This window comes from Scatophagus argus, chromosome 7 (genome assembly GCF_020382885.2).
Source record: "Scatophagus argus isolate fScaArg1 chromosome 7, fScaArg1.pri, whole genome shotgun sequence".
NCBI lineage: Eukaryota > Metazoa > Chordata > Actinopteri > Scatophagidae > Scatophagus > Scatophagus argus.
The window spans coordinates 8,131,190-8,152,170 of record NC_058499.1 but is presented as its reverse complement, the minus strand read 5'-3'; the positions used below and the strand labels follow the sequence as shown (position 1 = coordinate 8,152,170).

At 42.6% G+C, this 20,981-nt stretch overlaps 1 protein-coding gene across 1 annotated transcript; it reads right to left on the bottom strand.

Annotated features, from left to right (window-relative positions):
• Positions 1–631: 631 nt before the first annotated feature.
• camk1db (calcium/calmodulin-dependent protein kinase 1Db) lies at positions 632–20,559 on the bottom strand. Its single transcript, XM_046394512.1, has 11 exons — positions 19,841–20,559; positions 10,731–10,862; positions 9,582–9,656; positions 8,137–8,275; positions 7,632–7,758; positions 7,305–7,380; positions 5,917–6,029; positions 4,687–4,765; positions 3,863–3,950; positions 3,545–3,707; positions 632–2,678 (listed from the first exon to the last, which is right to left on the bottom strand). The coding sequence occupies exons 1-11, from the start codon at positions 19,933–19,935 to the stop codon at positions 2,530–2,532; spliced, it is 1,236 nt and encodes a 411-aa protein (XP_046250468.1). The 5' UTR covers positions 19,936–20,559; the 3' UTR covers positions 632–2,529.
• Positions 20,560–20,981: the final 422 nt, after the last annotated feature.

Sequence of the window (20,981 nt, the reverse complement as noted above, 5' to 3'; positions counted from 1 at the left end):
AATTCTCTGAAACCCAAGATGACTTGAAGAAATCGTGTGCTGTTATAGAGGATGGAGAAAAAAAAAAAAGAAACAGCAAGTATTTACACTAGATAAGTTGACATCAGTCTGGCAAAGAAAAGATAAGTGACAGACAAGTGACTTTTGTATGGGTTCAGTTAGAGACTGTGAAGGTTCCTGTTAAACAACCTGTTATAACAATCCAGGCAAGATTAAATGGTGATTGTGGAGCATTCAACACCTATCAAAGGGTTAGAGCAAACGAAAATCCATTGTTTTTAACAGCAGAACTCTCTGGTATCGTAAGAAATTCTTTAAAAAGTACGAGTATTGAGCTTTTAAAACAATGTTTAGTATGTTTTTGTTTTTTTAGCTGTTCAAGGAGTTAAACAGATGTGCAATGATTTCATTTTACCAGGAGCAGAATGTGTGTGATTATACTGTATTTAACTAGATATATATGTATCTACTCTGTATTTACTTTATGTACTCACTTGTGATAACATTAGTATAATCTCTTCACATAATCATTTAAACAACAAAAACTGTATTCAGTTATATTTTTTACCGTAATAAATGCGTACTAACTCCATATTTACTCCATGTCAAGAAGAAGAAGAAGCAAAGACACTTGCAAACAAGCCTCTTTTTTAATACATGAACTTCTACAACCCCAAAGTACATTTTTTTCCAACAATATGTAATACATGCATACCAAGGGGCTTTCATTGTTTCATATTTTGCTTTCTGATTTCTTTTTTTTTTTGTTTTTGGGGGGGGGGGTGTATAAGGAAGACAAAAATAAACACTCACGACCTAAGATAACTGTGTTGTTGAGATTTGAACAGCAATGTAGAGGCTCAAAAAAAAATATATATATTATTCACCACAACATTTTCAGATAATTCAAGACGGCAAAACCCTCGATGTTGGTCATAATCTGATGGACAGTTTTTTATTGTTTTTTTTTTTTCCTTCCCCCACTCATGTTGAAAATGAAACTGAGGTACCGTAGAGAAAGACAGATCACCTCTCTTCCCTGTGTGGAGGTCTCTAGAAAGCGAGCGGGAGGGGAAGAGAAGGAGAAAGAGTTTGTCTGCTAAATTCAACGGGATGGTATGAAAGCACAGTGATTAAACACACGGCGAGTGAACCGTTTTCAGAGCAGCCACTTGGTGAGCGAAAGCAGAGCACGAGCAATACAACTACTGAACTGTACACTACTGATCTCATGATTTTACAGCGGGAACAATTGAGATACATTTGCATTCATTGGTCGATTGACTTTTTTTTTTTTTTTCAACGGCAGACACGAATGCGCACTTTCTTGATGAACACTTTCTTTAAATCCAGATATAATTCAAGGTTTTTAAAGGGAAAAACAATGCGTTCAAGTTAGATTACTCTCACACGGTCAACAATGATGGATTCAAAGAAGGGAAGCATATGTCCAACTCTCCCGATGGCACATTCAAACATTATGCAGTACTTGGAGGTTTTAATTCTCAACTGTTTCACCATCCCCATCAGCAGCGTCTGATCGCTCTGAGAGGGGGGTTTGGTTAGCTTCATGTTGGAGCACATCCCTGAGAACTGGTCACACAGCAACAACACCGAGTTGCCCTCCTGTGGTCGAGGAGGACTTCACAGTCACGTCAAGATTAGTTAATCAAATAAAACAGCAATTACAAAGTAACAACTATTAGATACTGTATCTCCACCATTCAATTCAATAACTTTTCAGTCCAATCTAATAACGCATTTGCACAATCTATGCAAGTGGTATTCTTACAAAAAAAAGTCGTAATATATTATAAGAAAATAAATAATCCAATACGTTAGTGCAATGCACCGGCCCTTGAAAGCACACCATCCCGCTCATATTCAATGTCCACGCAGTTTAAAGCAAAGAGATAACACATACTGTCACACCGTTGAGAGTTATTACCCTGCGAGCCATTGCAGCAAATACCACAGCAAATTAAAGAGAGCTGTCAAAACGGCAAGAAGTTCAGAGTGCAGATGATGTCACAATTATTTAGCGCAGCTTGAAGCTTATATTTCACTTGCATAACATGACTCCACTCAGCAGTTCCAGGCGGGATATTTACACAAGGCATAAAGCGGAGCGTCCTTGTCTCACGACGCTCACAGTCCAAAGTGATAGCAGCTTCAATAAAGAGTTCCTTTTAGTGTGGCACTTCCCAGACCAGCTGCTTCTTGTTTGTCTGCCAGACAGCCATGACCCAAGCTGAACATGGCTTCCACAGTGACAACTTCTGATGAGCATCTTCCCCCTCTGTACTTCCAGATCTGTATGAGAGTAGGAAGGGAAGCAGTGCGGTGCTGTGCTGAGCCATGGTAAATTGAGCTGAGCCAACACTCCTGAAATTCCTCCCGTGGTTTGGCAGAAACAGATGGGAGGTTGCGGGATGGGCAAACTGGGCAACAACATCGTGAGGCCTGGGATGGTTTTATCCCATCTCAAAGCTCTGTGGTCTCCCAGCTCACCTCCCGCGGAACCTGGCGTCATTTAGTCCCAGTGTGGATTACGGTAACGGTGGAGGGTCGTGGTCGCGCTGGCTCAGCCACCACCGGTTCCTCTCGCACAGGAGAGGTGGCGTCAGAGTCCTGATTGTACACTTTAACAGCAGAGGGCAAAGGAGTTATTGGAGGACCTGTGGGAGAGGACATGATGTTATCATGTAGTTTAGGAAAAGCACAAATTAAAAAAAGTATGAAAATGTTTTAATTAATCCCATGAAGAGAGCAAAAGCAGCATCGTGTAAAGGTGCCTGCCAGTCTGCTTCTTCAGCAATTTGTGTAAGATGGTCGAGCACCTTCCGGACTGAAAGGGAGGTCTGCGTCTGACAGCTTCAGCAACTTAATGAATCCGACAAACACTGTCATCCCCATAGGCTATTTAAACCAAAATCACATCTCCCCACTCTCCTCCTCCGACGGCTGGCTTTTGATTGAGTGTAACCCAACCCTAAAGCCATCTCTCAATACTTTACGAATTCTCAAGCCTGTCTGTGGCACTCAACGCCAAGCTCAGTGACACTCATTTATGTGTTTTTAATAGTCGTTGGACAACAGTGGAGGTCTGTGTCACAGGGGAGGTTTTGGCTACACAGACACTGAACTCTAGGATCAACTGATTGTTGGTTTTGGTCTTTTCACAGAATTTATAGACAGTAAAAAAAATAAAAAACACAGTATATTAACCAGCCTTATCTTTTATCCTTTTTTGTAATGGTAGACACATTACAGAGTAGAAGCAGTAGAAATAATACTGAGCTATTTCCATGACAACTGAGCAAACTCTGTCCGGCCATTAAATGGCCCGGGATACATCGTGACCACATGGCTCGTGTCAAACTCTATTTAGTCTGTTTAATTAAAAATTACACCTCAAGAGCTTTTTAAATAGTTGCCAATTAGCTGAACAGAGACATCGGCAGACTGAACAGAGCTGAAATGAGTGCGCTACGAAAACTTGGACACGCTGGTGTCCGCAGAGAGCATCCGAAGTGTCACTCACAGTCCTTCAGGGAGAGCGGGGCACAGTCCACAGACTGGCTCTTGGCTGGAGCGCGGCTCTGAGGGTTGGACACAGAGTTGGTGTTGTGAATGCTGCTGCCAAAGCTGGTGCCCAGCTGCAGGCGCCTCATATGGCGAATCACAGCCGTCGCATTGAAAGCTTGCTGTGGAGACAGGGTGTAAGCAGACAAATGTAGAACAGAAGACAGATCTCGGCAGAAAGACAAACTGACTACTGAAAAAGAGCAGTCAAAAAGAACATTGCGTTTGTGCTTTTGGTGTCTGATAACCAACAGAGTGTAAAGTCTTGTGTGCTCACCCTCCATTTGCTTTTGGCAAAGTTTTTCCGCATCTGTCGACTGACTGATTCATGTATGTTCTTGCAGAGCGCAGTGTCTCCAGCAATCCTGCAAATTATAAGTCACGTCCTTTCATATCATGTAAAGAAAATTTTACACATACAAACACGACACTACCCAAACAGTTTATATCTGAATGTGTATTGGGAATCATCCGCAGGTTGTTTCCCTATTTGCTCAGGTCATTTATTTTCATTCTGCTACAGCATCTTTGACTGATGGGTTGATGTTTTTGCAGGAGCTCACAAACTGTATCACCTCCTGCCACATTCATCTTAATATCTCTGTATGAAACTTTATCAATGAAGGCTATTTCTCTCTGTTATGATACCTGTTACCGCCATCACAAACCACATATTTGTATCACGAGCACCTGCCCGGGACCCGAAAGACCCATTACTGCCTAACAGACCAATTCATATTGGCCACCTCAGCCGGAGACAGCAGCCCATGCCAGCTCGCCCTTGTTAGCTCCAGCTCAGGCCTGGGAAGACATTCTAATTGTTCATTAAAGCTTCCACATTCTTCAAGGATCCTTCAGGATGCTAGCCACTAATTGGCAGCCATTTATTCAGCAGATTTCTCTCCAAGGGCTGGTGGTGCTGAGCAGAGGTGGGTTCACGGCTCGGAGCCATGGCGACAGATGACAGTGGGAGGACATGCTCTACATGACAAATGCGTAAGCCTTGCAATCTGCGTCATACTGCTGTTTAATCACACCAAGATGTGTGGTTCCCTGTGATTGTCTGGTTGGGGTGGAGTGTGGCGGCGGTTAGTTTCTCACCAAGGGTGCTGAAGAGCCTGGTCACATGTGAATCTCTTCTCTGGGTCCTTCTCCATTAGGCAGCTGATGAAGTCTTTGGCTGCGGAGGGGATTGAAAAGGTCAATAACACATCCGGCTGAAAACATATTTGTGGTGTTTTAAGATTTTCCTAAGATCACTATGTAAATTGGTGGTGATTACAGGGGAAATTTATACAATGTTCTGGGGCAGCACACATATTAAATATAGTTTCCATTTCTTGAGGACCAAGAAATTGTTACAACAGCTGTAGAGAGTTATAATTGAGAAATCTGAAATTATTAATTAAATCTACAAATAAATCACTGTTCTATTGTTTTTCTATTCTATGGTCACCGGAAACCAAAACAAAGTTGTCAGATAATTAGAAAAATATAAACTCAGTATGGAATCTGGAACTTTTACAATTATAAAATCTCCATGGATCAAAAATTCTGAGTCATAACTCACATTGTTTGTAGGCTGAGATGTTCTGTCAACGGTTTTACTGACACCTTTTTCACAATATGGTCTATGGGGAAAATGATTTTGGGCCACAGGGAAATTTATCGTTGCAATATTGCAAGCGCCGACCGGAGAAAACTGAAAACATGCAGTAACGTGATTTGACATGATGATTTGGTTTCATTTTATGCCACCATATGTTGAGTTAGGTGTTCCTAACTTAAAATGTTGGCATGCTTAGCTGCCAGTGTTTCAGGCGTAGCTGGTCATTTCCTACAAGCCCGTGTGGATCGCTAATGTTACACACTGGCACTCACGCAAATGGTCTATTAACCAATAGCTGCTATGGATACAGAGGACCCCGCCCATCTCATTAACATATATTTACTAACATATTAAAATATTTATATTTACTAAAATAATTTGGGCAATTTGAAACTATTGGGATTTGATATTAAATGTGTGTTTAACTAAGGAAATGAAAAATAAAAACAAGCTTTTGACACAATTGGAGATTAAAGTAAAAATATAAATCTTTATATGTCTTTTTACACTCCATTTAATCTACAGCATTATTTATGTATGTATTAATCATATTTTTGATTTGTCTAACAACCTTCTACTGCCTTTTGCTGGGTTTGGGGACTCCAAGCATCAGTTCGTTTATTGAAATCTATCAGAAAACTGTCAGATTCCTAAAATAAAGTGTTACCATTTATTTAAAAACACAGTGCAAACACACATACACGCCATACTTCATAGCTCACCGGAGTCTGATATGTCATCCCAATACGGTGCATCAAACTCGTAGTCTGCCTTTAGAATCTGCTCAAACAGCTTTGAGTCGTTCTCATCATAGAACGGAGGGTAACCGCAAAGCCTGAGAAAATGAAGATGGATGATTACACAACAACAGTCTTTGTGAGTGCCGTCATCCAGCTGATGAAGAAGAAACTTTAACCCAAATCTAAAGGGATTTGCTCTGGCCTAATCTCATTCACTGGCAGTTTGATTTTTCATATAGCATGCAACAGGAGACAGCCGAGAGGGATTAGAGACGTAACATGAATATTAAGAGGGACAAAAACAGGACAAGAACAGCCCATTATCATATGATATGGGGAAAAAACACATACAGGCAGCAGATCTACAACATGAATTCATGCTGTAGATCTAAGCTGAGTAATAACAACCACCGGACAGAAACGTTTACATCTAAATCAGCTCAAAATTCATCGCACATCGTGAATGGTTAACAACACCAGGGATTTTCTCTTTGCTAACGAGCGGCATCACTTTGGTAGTTTGGAAAATTTTCACTGAAATATTTATAAGCTCTATAAAATAGGAACAGCAGCTGTGGGCGTCCCTCAATCTCCAACAGCTTTTAGGGTTGTGTTTAATGGTGTGGCTCCAGGGATAACTGTGCTGGTTGGTTGGTCAGTCTCTCACTTTGGTCCAGACTGAAATACCTTAACAATCAGATGACTTTCATGAAATATTGCATAAACATTCAAGGTCTCCAGATGACGAATTCTCCTTAATTTGGTGACTGTTCCGCTTTTCATTTAGTGATTTAGATGGTGAGCAGGTTAGCACTGTCACAATTGTCCAAAGTACAGTCAAATAAAGATAGATGGCATTACAGCTTCCTCAAAAGTGAAGCCAAAACATCCTGATCGCCCCCTGGTGGCAGGTCATAACTCCAATACAGTTCATAAACCCTTTGTCTCCATATTAGCAGAGACATGAGCCAAATTAAAAACTCACATATACGACAAATAAATTTTTCCCAAAGGCGGTTTCTGTCATTCTAGGAAGGAGTTCTCATCACACTGATGTATGTCAGAGTGCTTATTTTTGTGACAAGTTTGGTTTTAATGAGTTATTTGATGCTATAAATAAAGGAGATAAAACGTTGTAATTGACAGCTGAGTGCTGGGTCAGACGTTTGTATGGGCGGGAACTCAATCCCGCCGCTCCAATGACCAATCACTACTGCTCAGACTTACTTGTTTACTTCTTACTTGTTTATGATCTTAATGATTACTTCCTGTTTAAATCAAGCTCAGAAAATACATGAAAATCAAGTTATCAAACATACAAAACAAGATTCAGTTAATGACCTTACTCATATTTAAATGTGAGCACTTACAGAATATAAGCGATGACCCCAATTGACCAGCAGTCGACAGCTTTACTGTAGGGCTTCTGAGCTAGAACCTCAGGGGCTGAAAGAATTAAATTATTTTAAAAAAGGGTCAGAAAAACTAATATTCATCTAGTGAAACAATGCAAAGAGTTCAGCCATTCCCCACGAAACAGTGGCTGGAGAAGAATGTGAATATTTGCCTGTAGCAGATGGTGAAGGTTATCCTGTGGCTACTGGCAGATTAGATTAGCTCATGTTTAGCCAACTAGTGAATCTAATTATCTTAGACTAAATTTTCCACCAAAGTCAGAGCTCAGGGGGCATCCTCACCCACGTATCCTGGAGTCCCACAGGCGGTGGCCATCACATCGCCTGTTCCCTCCATCTTTGACAAGCCAAAGTCACTGATCATGATCTTTGATTCATCATGGGGACTGAAGTAGAGCAGGTTCTCAGGCTGGAAATCGGAGAAAAGAGTCAAATATTGTGTGTGTTCATGGGACTTTATGTACTGTCTGTTTGGATTGATTTCGGTCAGACAGTTAGACACTGGCCAAAAAAAATGAACCGAAATCCCCTGGATTTGTCATTGAAGAGCTGCAGGGGAGGTTTACAGCTCTTCCAAGAGGCCTCATCAGTTTTACCGAGACGGGAAATCCCTGACATTTAACCTCTGTGAGTGAGCCTCACCAAGTGCTTACATAATATCACTCACACAGGTTAAAAAGCAGGGATTTCTCCTCTTAGTAAGACTAAAGAGATCTCTTCAACAACAAATGCAGTAGAATTTGTATTTGTTTCCGTGTTTGACTATGACAATAAAATACTGTTGTACCTTCAGGTCTCTGTGCACTATTCCCATGGAGTGCAGATAGTTCACTGCATCCAAAACCTGTCGAATGAGCCGACTGGCATCCATCTCTGTGTAGAAGCCTTTCTCTACAATGCGGTCAAACAGCTCACCTCCAGACACCCTATCAGCACACAGGATATCAGTAATTCACCTAACCACCAGTGATCGACTCCATGTCAAAACCACCATTGTGATTTTTGAAACTTTGTCTCATAACGCAACTTTGCAGTACATGCAACTTGTGCTCCAGCAGTTCTTCTCAACTACTTAAAAACTGCATTTACAAAAAGACCGAGACACAACAAGTGACTCATTAAGTTGAGAGTGAGACTTCATGGGTGACATTACAGACCTTGCAGAGGTACAGTGGGGGCAGATAATGGCTGCCTAAATTGCTGGTGCATTAGTCACGAAACTCTGTGAAATTATGTGGTGAGGGGAAAGGTCTCTGAAACCACGATGACATGCGCTGCACTCAGGCGAACGATAATGGCGCAGAGGAACAGTTGTCACACCTACACTTCCAACAAACACTGACTGAAATAAAGTTAAAGCTAACAAGATATTTGCTTCCTAAACAGCACAAAGCATTTTTAAAGCTCACAACTTAACACGTTATATCTTTTTAATCTGTACATAAACCAAAATGTTAGAATAACAAGTTGCTGTTTTCACTGAGGGACTATTTCTTGTACAAATGCAAATGAGACTTCCTGGAGTATCTGTCACTCACAATGATCATATGTATATTTTCTAAATTTGTATGACATTAAAATAATACATTATTCTATAATTCTATTATTATTATAGTTATAATTCTCTGTACTGGTGTTTCTTTCTCTTACTCTGTGTGTAAAAAAATAAAAATATATTATATACTTATCACAATGCATAAGCACATATGTAATTTCTGGCTACCCGGGTAGGAAACAAAATCTCTCCTTAAAAAACAGCTTAAAAATCTCTTGCATGGACGGAATATTTTTTCTTCACGATGGTTAGAGGAGAGATGTGAGGAAAATCCAAGAAATACTTTCAGAACAGCAAGAGGTAATTTTAAACGACAATAGCTGTTACTCCAATATGATAATACCAATAATAATAATAACATCAATACTAATAGTAATAATTTACTTTTGCATGAAGAGCTAGGCTAGCTGTGTCTGTAGCATTATGTTTAACAGACAGACGCAAGAGCGGTTTCAATCTTCTCATCTAACCCGCAGATTAGCACATTTCTCAATTATGCCACCTGCTTATCTTGTTTATCTTGTTCATCTCGATATTCACTCACACATTCAAAAATACCTCAAGGACATTAAAGACGCTAAATCAAGCAGAAAACACGACACATTATCAAAATGTGTGGTCAAATGGGAGACAAAGAGCTGACCTAAACAAACAGCGTGGTGGGCTGGTGCACTTACAGCTGCATTATGAGGTACAGGTGGTTTGAGCTTTCATAGATGTCCTCCAGAGCCACGATATTCTCATGTTTTATCCTGCGGAGGAAGAACAGAAAACTCACTTTGCTTACTGTCGGCCTGCGTTCATTTCAGCACGGGCTACTAATGAGGTGCAATTAGCCATTTCTTTTGTCAAAACGATGCTCTACCAGCTGACAATGAGGCATTTTTTGCTTTCTGTATTTAGGCAGTGTGCGTGTGTGTTTGTGCACACATATATGTTCGCGCTTGTCAAAAATGAACCTGGCAGAGTGTAGGCTTCACACAAGGGAGAAAACCTTTTCTGTGTGTGATGGAAAGCAGGGGGATTCTTAGAGGATTCTAATCAATGAGTCATGAAGCGGCTACCCCTGTCAGCAGGAGCACCTGAGGAAAACAATATAGGATGGATCACGACACTGGGAGTCTGTGTCCAGGCAACCGAACAACAAGTTTTTAATATTAACAACAAAAAAAAAATCTGCAGATATGCAGATGACGGATCGTGTTCACAAGGGCAGGTGGCTGAAAAGGAAAAGGTGGGGGTGGAAGAGGAGGAGGCGCAGAGAGTCTCAAAGGACCAAACAACCTTCACAGCTTCCTTTGTAAGTCCAGAACCAAAGTGAAGATGCAGTTTGAGGGCTGTTAGACAAACAGAGCCAAGCAAGGAGGATAAAGAGAGGGAGGAAATCAAGAAAGAGAGAGAGAGGAAAAAGGAAGAAGTCAAAGGATGGCCACTCTAACCAGGAAACTACATCTAACAGCTGGCATGCTCACTCAAAGAGACTGATAACTGAGCTTCTCAGGGGAATCATTACCCATCAGGACCTGGATGGGGTAGAGCGTCAACTGGTGTCAGTGCAATCCTATCATTCCCTGTTCAGGTGTGTGTGCATACACTGTGTTGAGCCAAAATGGTGACTAGATGGAATTCGACAAGGGAGTCTCTTAAACCCGACAATGACTGTTAAATAAACCGAGAGGCGCCATCAACTGAACTCTGAGTCATTACTCAGAGTGGAGAGAGACACAGAGAGAAGCCTCCCGGAGGACACGGCGGGTTGGTGACCCTTTCTAAAGTGCCGTTCTTCTTCTGCAAACTCCCCCGCGGCCAAGTCACGCGGCACCTACCTCCTAAGCACAGCGATTTCATTTTCGATGCTCGTCTCCTTCCCCTTCAGCGCTTTTTTCGGGATGCACTTGATTGCGACCATCTTTCCTGTGGCCTTCTCCCGAGCCATCACCACTTCAGAAAATGCACCCCTACAAGAGAGGCAGAGAAACACGTTAGTCCTGCTTTATATGCGCTCAGGCAATATTGACACAGAAAACCTTATCGTCTGTGAGTAGATAGAGGGCACTCAGAGGCAGACAGGCCAGAGTACACAAACAGCATATTGTGAATATTTACTGAGAACTGGCAAAGTCCCCAACTATGGCCAACAGCCTTCTGTGTTGGCTTACGCCTGGTACTCGTGTGCAGCCAAAAGCACGGCAAACACTTTTAAAACCTCTGAAAAACACCCATTTAGGACGGCAGATAGCGTGTCTTCCTCGGCCATCTGTCTCCATACATGAGAGCCTTTAAAAGCAAATACAGAATTAAGGGAGTATTTGCTCAAGCAATCTGTATCAGTTGCTATGATACCACAGTCAGTCCACCTTAATAAATCTCACTGAGCAGGCTGCATGATTGCTTTTTTTCCCCCTCCGTCTTGTTTTCATTACACACCTTCACAGGCACCTTTTCCCTCCATGCACGCTCAGCAGGGTTTGATGTTAAGATGTTTATAAAAGGCGAGATTATTTGAAACTCTACGTGTCACGTTCACTGGACCAAAACAACTAATATCATCTAAAAGACTAAAATAATTCTTGATCCACTCATGAACTCATGTCTCTGATGAAGACTTGCTTTTTGTAGCACATCAGCATAAGAAATAAAATAGTAAAATGGGCCTGAGGCCATAGTGCCTAGACTATTGTCCTACTCCACTTCACATATCGGTTCTTCTGCCTACAAACTCACCCATATTCTTGATTACAACTCTGTCAAATTTTCCTTTACGTTTTTGACCTTTCTGCATGTTCCCTTTCTATGACGTAACGATTTCCATATTAGCAGCTTTATCGTCATTGACATTTTCAAGCCAAATGAGACGGCTGACACGGACAACACAACAGTGACATACAGTACGCAGGGTTACATCTAATAGGCACAAATTTCAAATTCAGATTCCAAAATTTCACGTTGTTGACATCACAGTCTTGCGATGAAAGTCAGTGTTTGCCAGAGGCCACGTCTGTGTGATGATGGCTCTCTTGCTAGCAGCCACAAGTATTTGAAAGAAGTATTTATCCTGTGCCATAAATCTATCTGTGATGTTGCCCAATTATAATGTACCAAAAGAGCAATCAGCTTCTAATCCAGCCATGTTTATTATCTCTTGCCAGAAGAAAAAAATACAGAAGACAAGCCTAGTGCATGAAAGTATTTTTTAAAACCACACTGCCTGCTGCACTTGTTTTCTACCTGTCTGACCTAAGCTTTAACTGCTTAATATGTGTCTTATTGGCTTGTTATCAAAAGTAGAACTGATCCTACAGTGATCCACACAGTGCATACAAAAAGCAGGACGGCCAGCATCAAAAGGTCCGTTACGTCCTCAAAGTGCGATCAGTTCCTCCCAACAGGCTCTAAACTCAGACCTGCTCACTGCACTAAGTCCCACCGAGGCCATCAAATCCACGCTAATCCCTCACTCCACCATTGCACGAGGGGGGGGAGGGTAAGTCAGAGCCACGGCACACAAACACAGACTGTGCACAAACACAATACCTGGTCACAAAGACCAGCCTCAGGTGTGATGAGATGGAACACACTCGCTGCAAACAAACACAACTAAGAGAGCTTGGAGCGTACGTCCTTCTGACTTTGACCTCATTGCGGCACATCATGTGGGACAATATGTAAATGCAGGGGCTCGTGTAAGTGAGGGAGCTGCTACACTACTTCCTGGAATGTTGCAGAATCGCAGCTGTTGTCATGAGGACAATGAACAGCATTTCTGCTCGCCGCATGCAACCGGTTTCCACAGCTGTGCGGACATTAGATGTATGAAATCCCTCCACCAGCATGTAGAGCCTGTCAAGCAACTCTCTTGCACGTTTTTTTTTTTTTTTTTTTATTTCTTTCAGAGCACACGTTCTGCAGCAGGAGACACATGCTGATGAAAACCACAGGAAACCTGTGAACTCACTGACAGGGCGGTTAAGACGTATAGCACCACCTCAGTCCCACTGTTCACCACACTGACAAGCAGCAACATCACTTCCTGTGACTGACAGCACGGCAGAATCCAAGCCGGTGACTCTCCTCGCTGTGTCAGTTCATGAAGCATGGCAAACTGTGCTGCAGCCTCTGACAGAATTCAGTCTATTAATTCATGATTCACAGGAAAGAAAAGGTGCGATGCCTGCTAGAGATGTGCATATGGTGATGCCACTGCCCACGTGCTGTATCTGCACATACATACACACACAAAGACACAGGGACACGTCCACAGCAATCACACATAACTCTGAAACAATCAGCCCATCAGAGGAAAGTTAATCAGCAACTATTTTGATTCATCGTTTCAGTCATTTCTCAGGAGAACATCTACTGGTTCCAGTTTTTCAAATCTACGAATTTGGTGTTTTTCTTTGTCATATGTGATTGGAAGTGAAATATCATTTGGAACAAATAAAGAAATCTGAAGATTCCACTTCTGACTGTGGTAAGTTGTGATGAGCCTTCCTTTAATATTTTATAGACTGAATGATGGGGAAACAAGCAGCAGATTAATCAGATAAAAGTTAGCTGCAGCGCTACATGCCTGCTACATGTGACTAACAGCAAGTGTTGGGGCGCAACTAGCAACACGTGATTAAAGTACAAAATAAATGTAATTTCAATCCATTAAAGTTACTGAGAATAAAATATATCCCAAAGTCAGCTGCAAATCAAAATGTGGATGATTAGAAAGGGGTTACATCTGAGTCATATCCTCAGACAAGGCAGGTCAGAGAAGCTGCTCGGACAAATTTGAGCGCATTAAGCACCAAGTGCAGGATGGCTGCCACCAGCACACCAAACCCATCTGAGGCAATAATCCTGGATGTGATCTGGTGCTGCATTTAGTGATGAGAGAAAGCTCCATCTAAATAGGACCCTTTATCGAAGCTCTTCTCAATCTACTAGACAAGATAAACGTGATTATATGGGTGCAAAATGTTTCTGACCCAGTGTCACAGTCTGCACAGTCCAGTCAGCATGCTGACTCACTAATAGTTGAATTTTAAGTTCTTCACCGAGCCACAGAGCTCCCTCTTCACGGCTCTTGGATGACAGAACGAGCTGCGTGCGTGACAGTCTGCAGGCACACACAACACCACCACCACCATCATCACACTGTGTGCAGGATGGCCGAGCCAACCCGGCTGACTAATGTGAAATGCGAATGTGGGCTGTGTGAAACGCGCGGCTGATGCTGCAGATGCAAAAAGAAAAAAAAAAAAAAAGTCCAAAAACAAACAACCATGCAGAAAAGTTTTTTCAGGCCTCAACTGGTCATCCCGGGCGATTATAAAATTCAAGACACTGTTGACGGAGGAAGTTTTGTTTTTTCAGATAGAGGCGGTGGGGGATCTTGACGACTGAAGCTGGCTTACTGACATTCACAGGCGGCGCATGTACTGTGGTGCTGCTGAGTAATCACACTGAATCATCTTGTGTAAGATGCATTACGGCAGCTCGTTACACAACATATGGGATGGAAAAGTCATGATTTGATAATCCAGGTAGAGCTACTGCCAGTGTGACCTGCTGCGCTCAAAGTCAGGGTGCAATGACGACTTTGACCAGAAATATGACAGATGCTTTCAAACAATGCAAGTAGAATTTATGCAAAGAATTATAATGGGGAGGGAGCAGACAGACTGGCCATCAATGATTCTCCTAATCATGAGCACAAAGCCTCGATTGGCAGATAATGTTTATATAATATTAAATTTTATAGGATCCCTCAAATTTGGCAATAAAAGCTAAATTGGCAGCAGATAGTTTTACAGTCGCACAAAACACTTCACACCGCATCTGCTCAGCTACGCTGTCTGTAGTTTTGTAAACTACAGCAGCGGTGACGTACCCCCACAGCCCAGTGAACTATTAATCATATAAAAATGGACATAAGATCGGATGCTGCAATGTTTTCATACGATTGAACCGTCAGATGTTTAGTCATTTGGAGTGGCTGTGGCTCAGGAGGTAGAGCACTGATCAGAATGTCGGTGGTTCGAGTCCCGGGCCCCTGCAGCCTACACGTCAAGATACTGAACCCTAAAGGGCTCCCGCTGGTTGTTTGTGTGAATTGGCTGTCGCTCCTGGTGAGCAGGTGTAGTCCTGCATGGTAGCCTCTGCCACCAGTGTTTGCGCGAATAGATAAGTGTTGGCTCGTTAAGGGCTTCGAGTGGCTGGTCAGACTGGAAAAGCTCGGCATAAACACAGTCCATTTAGCATTTACAATGTTCCAAACATTTATCCAGTGCTTTAAGTGGTCTGCTTCAACAGTTTATCCACTACTTTTTTGCTAATTATTTCATCTTCTCTGCTCACTTTGTAGCTCTTCAATGCCAGGACACCTAAAATAATTATTATGGTTTTCTCAATATCTGGAATTTATTCTTAATTAAATCATCAGTTCATTTTTTAAAATTAGTTTAGCTCTCTTTTATTCTACAGTCGCTCCATGTACCACCCCTCACAAGAGCAGAAGTAGCTCCTGGAGTATAAGTACCTCTGGTTGGGAACTACAGAACTGAAGTATCTGATGGGCAAACTACCTGAAAATGACAGGGTTTTCTAATTTACAGGTACTAATATCTTTTTATTCTGTACTGTACTATTCATGTACTGGCTTCTCTCTTTTTTTTCTAACATTTTATAAATAAGAAAAGTGATTAGCAGATTCATTTATACTGAAAATGCTCCCCAGTATCTTGTACCTCTTCAAAATAAATGTAGAGGAGAAAAAAAACCACACAAGTTGCACAAAATGTTAATACTCTAAAGAACGAGTTTGTCAAAACTGGGCTCCAGTCGCTTTCCACCAATGCATACGACCACTGCGATCAATTCAGGTGTAGTTTTCATCTCTGGTCCCTGTTGCTAGACTAGCTGACTCTGGTCTTCTGTCCTTTCAGGTAGTAACCAGCATTCATCTGGCGTTGCAGAGTTAAATTAACTTCAGTAATATGACAAGAATGAAACCCAGCAGCTCTCACAGTCCCAGCGACTGAAGCTGGAAACCATTACCCAACAGCACGCCGGACCTGAGGCTACCTTCCAAGAATGTGCACTTTGTGTTCACCAGACTGTTGGATCAAAGAGAGAAAGATGGTCAGTTTACAGCCTGATAAGAGCTAATGTCGCTCATGAACAACCGAAAGGGAAAAATATCTAGCGCTCGAGGGGAACTGTTTGCCAGAAACCCGTCTGAAGGTACAGATCAGCCCATCAAAGAGAAGCCAAATTATTTTAATAAAAGTGATTACCGCCTCCTGTGCTCTGATACAAGGCAGTTTGGTACACTTCAACTCTCTGAGTGCAGGGGATGGTACACACTGCCTCTGTCAGTATTCCCAACGGTGAGAGGAATACAAATGGAAGCTCAGAAAATGATTACACATAAAACACACTGTGCATTATCTCAGGGAGTTATTTGACTCTCTATCTTCATGGTCACTGATAAAAGTATCTCCTCCCACAGTTGATGTAGCTGGAGGACAGTGGTGGTTGTGGAAAATGATAGGTGGTGTCTTCTTCAGAGCGACCAACTAAAGACTTCCATCGTCCTAGTTGCCTAGCTGCCATTTTCATAGCACCAAGGACCCGACTAGTTTCTGCACAAGCTGTGTTTAAGAAAACAATCAGTTCATGGAGGAAACGGCAGTCACGTTGATGCACCACATACAAGCAGGGCTTTGTTAGAGCCAAGGTTGTTTTAAAAGGAATGTTCATTCATTAATATCAAACTCAGAGAAGGTAATTTTCCTCTTTTTTGGCAAACAGAATCATAACAATGAGGTTTGGTGGGAGAAAAAACTGACCTGAGTGAGATATAGCAAAGCCCTTTTGGTGCTAACAGGAAACGGCATACTGGAAGTACACGGCAAAGCACTTAGCATTGTTTTCGGACTGCTCTTTAGCCATGGGATTTACATCAGTAAAACATGTGCATTCACCTCAGGGAAGAATGTTGGAGAACCATGTCATGCTTGACATTGATTTCTGAGAGTTTATATCACGATATATTAGCCAATATTGCTCTTTAAAGCAGTGGTTCAGGTTGTTCCAGGGGTCACTTGTAGTGATGAACCTGCAGGCGGTTATCACCACACTCACTGAAATCTGAACTCACAAAATTTGACAGTAAAATAATAAATATGTTGATTCTTACTGAGGGGCAAAGTACGTCATGGAGACGCTCAGTATCTGCAGTTGGATCAATCAGACTCTAGTTTTTGGTTTGTATGAAAAAAAGTATTTTAAACAAACATTTCAACATCTCCACTGTCCACCTGCTGCACATTTACAACACTGACTCGAAGGGGATCTCTGCCGGTGCTTGTGATCGGGTTACTTAATTTACTTCCATAGAGCATCAGCAGCTTAAAGGTCTGAAATTAGCAACAAGGCAAGTCACAACGAGGTAGGAGAACTGGCTTGAGTGGCGAAGATCTCATTAGCTCCAACACCTACTGTAAGTAAAGAAGTATGGCCAAAGCATTACTGACACCTCCTCCAAAACTCCTATCAATATCCAATCAGTGATAACGTTCAGGCAGTAAGGCCTCCAGCTGTAGCTGAAATCAGATGTTTCATGTTCATATTAGTGGTGGACAAACTAATCTACTTAAACTAAGCAATAATAATAATAATAATAATAACATCACACTGTAAAAATACTCCATTTCGAGCTAAAGTTCGGCGTTCAAAATTTAAGTTAAGTAAAAAGAGAAGTTTTGACAAAATGTGCTTAAAGTATCACATACAAAATGCAGAATATACCAATAAAAATTAACAAAACGTGTTTAAATGTACTGTAGAAAGGACCCATGTCCATTCTGCTAGTCGTGGGATAAATGTAGTGCAGTACACTCACTCAAGTATCGCACTTGAGTGAGTGTACTGCACAAAATGAATGAGTCTGTGTAGCGCAGGGAAGCTGCCAACGGTTGATCCCTCTTGGAAACTGATGGGGGAAAACCTGACGAGGAACTGCCAGTTGAAAGGTGGAGCGGGGGGGAGGATAATCTAGGTCTCTTCCTCAAACAGTCTGTCCTTGTTCATTTCTAATCCTCAACCAAAGCTGCAGGGCTGCTGGGGTTTTCAGCCCCGGGTGGCCTGTTGTGAACCCCCGCTGTGCAGCAACAAGGCACTCCCTGATTAGGACACACAGGAACCAGTAAGTGGGACTTACTTAAAGTCAATCAGGACGAGTTTCGAGCTGCACAATGTCTAACAGAGTGGTCTAACGGTGACAAACTGGCCCCGGAGATGTGTGCGTGTTGGGTCGTGGGCGAGGGATTTGTGTTCCTCCAACCTGGCCATTGTGAGGACAGTAAATCACGATGATTCACTGGTGTTATTCAGAGGCTCTTCACACATAAATGAAAGCCTTGGGGAAATCAGAACAGCCTCCAGGTAGGAACGTCTGACTGTTCAGTGCTGCAGCTCAAGTGTTGTGAAGTGAATCACCAATCGGCATTACAATTTTATGATGCTGCTCTCCTCAGTAAAAACAGGTCTACGGTCATGTGAAGCAGCACCGTTTCACAAAAGGAGAGGATGATTAAGACGGCCAAGATGATGAGTGAGTTTACACAAGATTAGCTTGCATATATTCCAACTGCACAGCATGACGTGTGTGGCTAATCATTTGTGAATGACCTGCTCCCCAAATTTAACTACAACCACGGCAACCAGAGGCCATTTTTCCTCAGCTTGACACCAGCTTCTCAGCTGAAATAAAAATAAAAAAAACCCCCAAAAACAAACATATTTCCCCAGGGAGGCTCCTTCCTCAACACAGCCCTTCCTCTGAATACAAACATCACCACGTTAAATTTGTCTCAGTCAAGGGTCAACGGACATGTCTTGAAGAAACACAGCCCGGCAGGAAGATGAGAACTACACTCTGTTAAATGTGTGATATTCGATCACAAGATGGGCTGCCTCAGAATTGCTTACAGAAGCACGACCTAGCTTTGACCAGTTTCCTGTAGGTCCTCCATTCGGGGGAAAACACTCACAGGCCCTCTTTCTGCAGCATAACTTATTCAAAGAAGAGGAGACATGAAGTCAAGCAGCACTAACAGCAGACCAAAATAAACCCTGGAATTTGTCCTCTCTGTGGTCCAAGGCTAAAAGAATAACTTCCCAAAGTGGTCCCTGAACTACAAGAGGAAGCCAAATGAAACCGAGCTGCAGAGCAGCTCACTGTACAAACAAGTGTCAGCCTGTGAACCCAGACATGATGTTTCTCAACTAGAAATCTGTCCTTCTGTTTGAAGAAAGAAAGACACAGAGAGACAGAGAGAGACAGAGAGAGAGATGGAGCATGAAAACAAAGTCCTCACAGATGGTTCCTCAATTTGGGAACTGATTTCATCATTTGAGTATGCAAATAGACCCTGCTGTCTTTGTCAGAGTTGTCATGTTGTACAGGAACGACCCCCCCTCCCCTCCAAAAAAAAAATAAATGGCTGCGCGCACAAAGCTCTAACGCTGTGTACATCCTTCAGCCCTGATCTGCTCTGTGGGAAGACGAAAAGCACGCTGCAGTAGTTTCTGAATGAACTGTGACATAACGTCAAGCGCGTCCGACTTCAAACATTATCGTGTCCCGTGGAGCATTATTTCCACTGCCTGGGCAATGAACTGATGACGGCCCTGATTGGATTTTTAGAAATATACATGTATGATGTCTCTTTTCAGACGGATGTAAGTTCAAAAGGCCCTGTCTCTTTCTGTCACCGTCGAGCGATTCTCAGTCAATTCAACGAATATTCAACAGCTGTCAGCCTGCTTTTCATTTCCGTTAAAGCACACAATGTGTCATTGTTGTCTGCACGTTAATTTACACAACTGCATACAAAGTTTCGCGTCGCTCGCAAGGCTTTGTCATCTTGTTACTCACGTCCCAAGGACTTCCTTGAAGTCAAATATTTTCTTGATATCATCGACATGTTTTTTCCAAGATCCATCGCTGGACTCGCCGTTTTCTTTCGCCATTTCGCACCGGGGTTGGGGAGGGAGAGGGGGAGAGAAAAGAGGAGACGCTGCTGGAGGATCACCACAGCCGTCTCACCCAGCCAAATAAAAACAAAAGGAAGAGAAAAGAAAAGAAAAAAAAGAAAGAAAAGTAGTGCACTTCTGTTTTTCGCTAAGGGCTTCCTGGCTATTTGTCAACGCAGACTATCTTCCTTCCTCAGCCCATGCATGCAGCCAGGCAAACCCAGGGAGGGGAGGTATGTCCTACCCCGAGAGGTTATTTGACTAATCTGTTTGACGTAGCGGATCCCGACACTGAGCTTCCCCACTGTTCAGATCACTGTGACTGGGAAACACAGGCTCTCCCCCCTCCTCCTCCTCCTCCTCCTCCTCCTCCTCCTCCTCCTCACCGGGCGGGATCAGCCAGTGTCAAACGGCGATGCAGCGAGCTCAGGCCGGGCCACTTGCGGGAGAATGACAGTTAGCAGTCGCATCCGAGCCGCTGTGCCATCGACTCACACCGACCGCCCTGTGGTTGTTATAGCAATAGGAGGAGTGGGAGGTTGCTGCTCCCGCCTATCTGACGGCGTGCACAGTGAACCATTTAAGTGTTCGCATTGCACCAAATCACCGGCCCGATGTGGAAACTCTGCCGCCAGGGTCTGTTTGTGCCAAAGCACGTTTTCACATTTAAAGTTTGCGTCTGGCTGTTGCACATACCTTTCATTTTAATGTGTGTTGAAATTTAAAGCGCAGGGGCGTAGCTAGGAGTAATTAGGGGCCTGTGCACAGCAGGTGACCCCCTTGTCCCCATCCTCGTATACTTTACTGAATGTTTCATTTTCTGTTTGAAGCCTCCAAGCTGCTCAAAATCAGTATAAAATGCAATGAACGCTGGGTTGCAGGTGCATCAAATTTGTAAATCACCTCTAAAATGACACAAGGCTGCTACAGTCATATGTAAAACAAAAAATCTTTTAACTGTAAAAAAGTGGAAAGACTTCAAGGAGTGACAGGAAATCTCCTCAGGGGCTCAGAGACATCATGAAATAACCATTGTATGTACA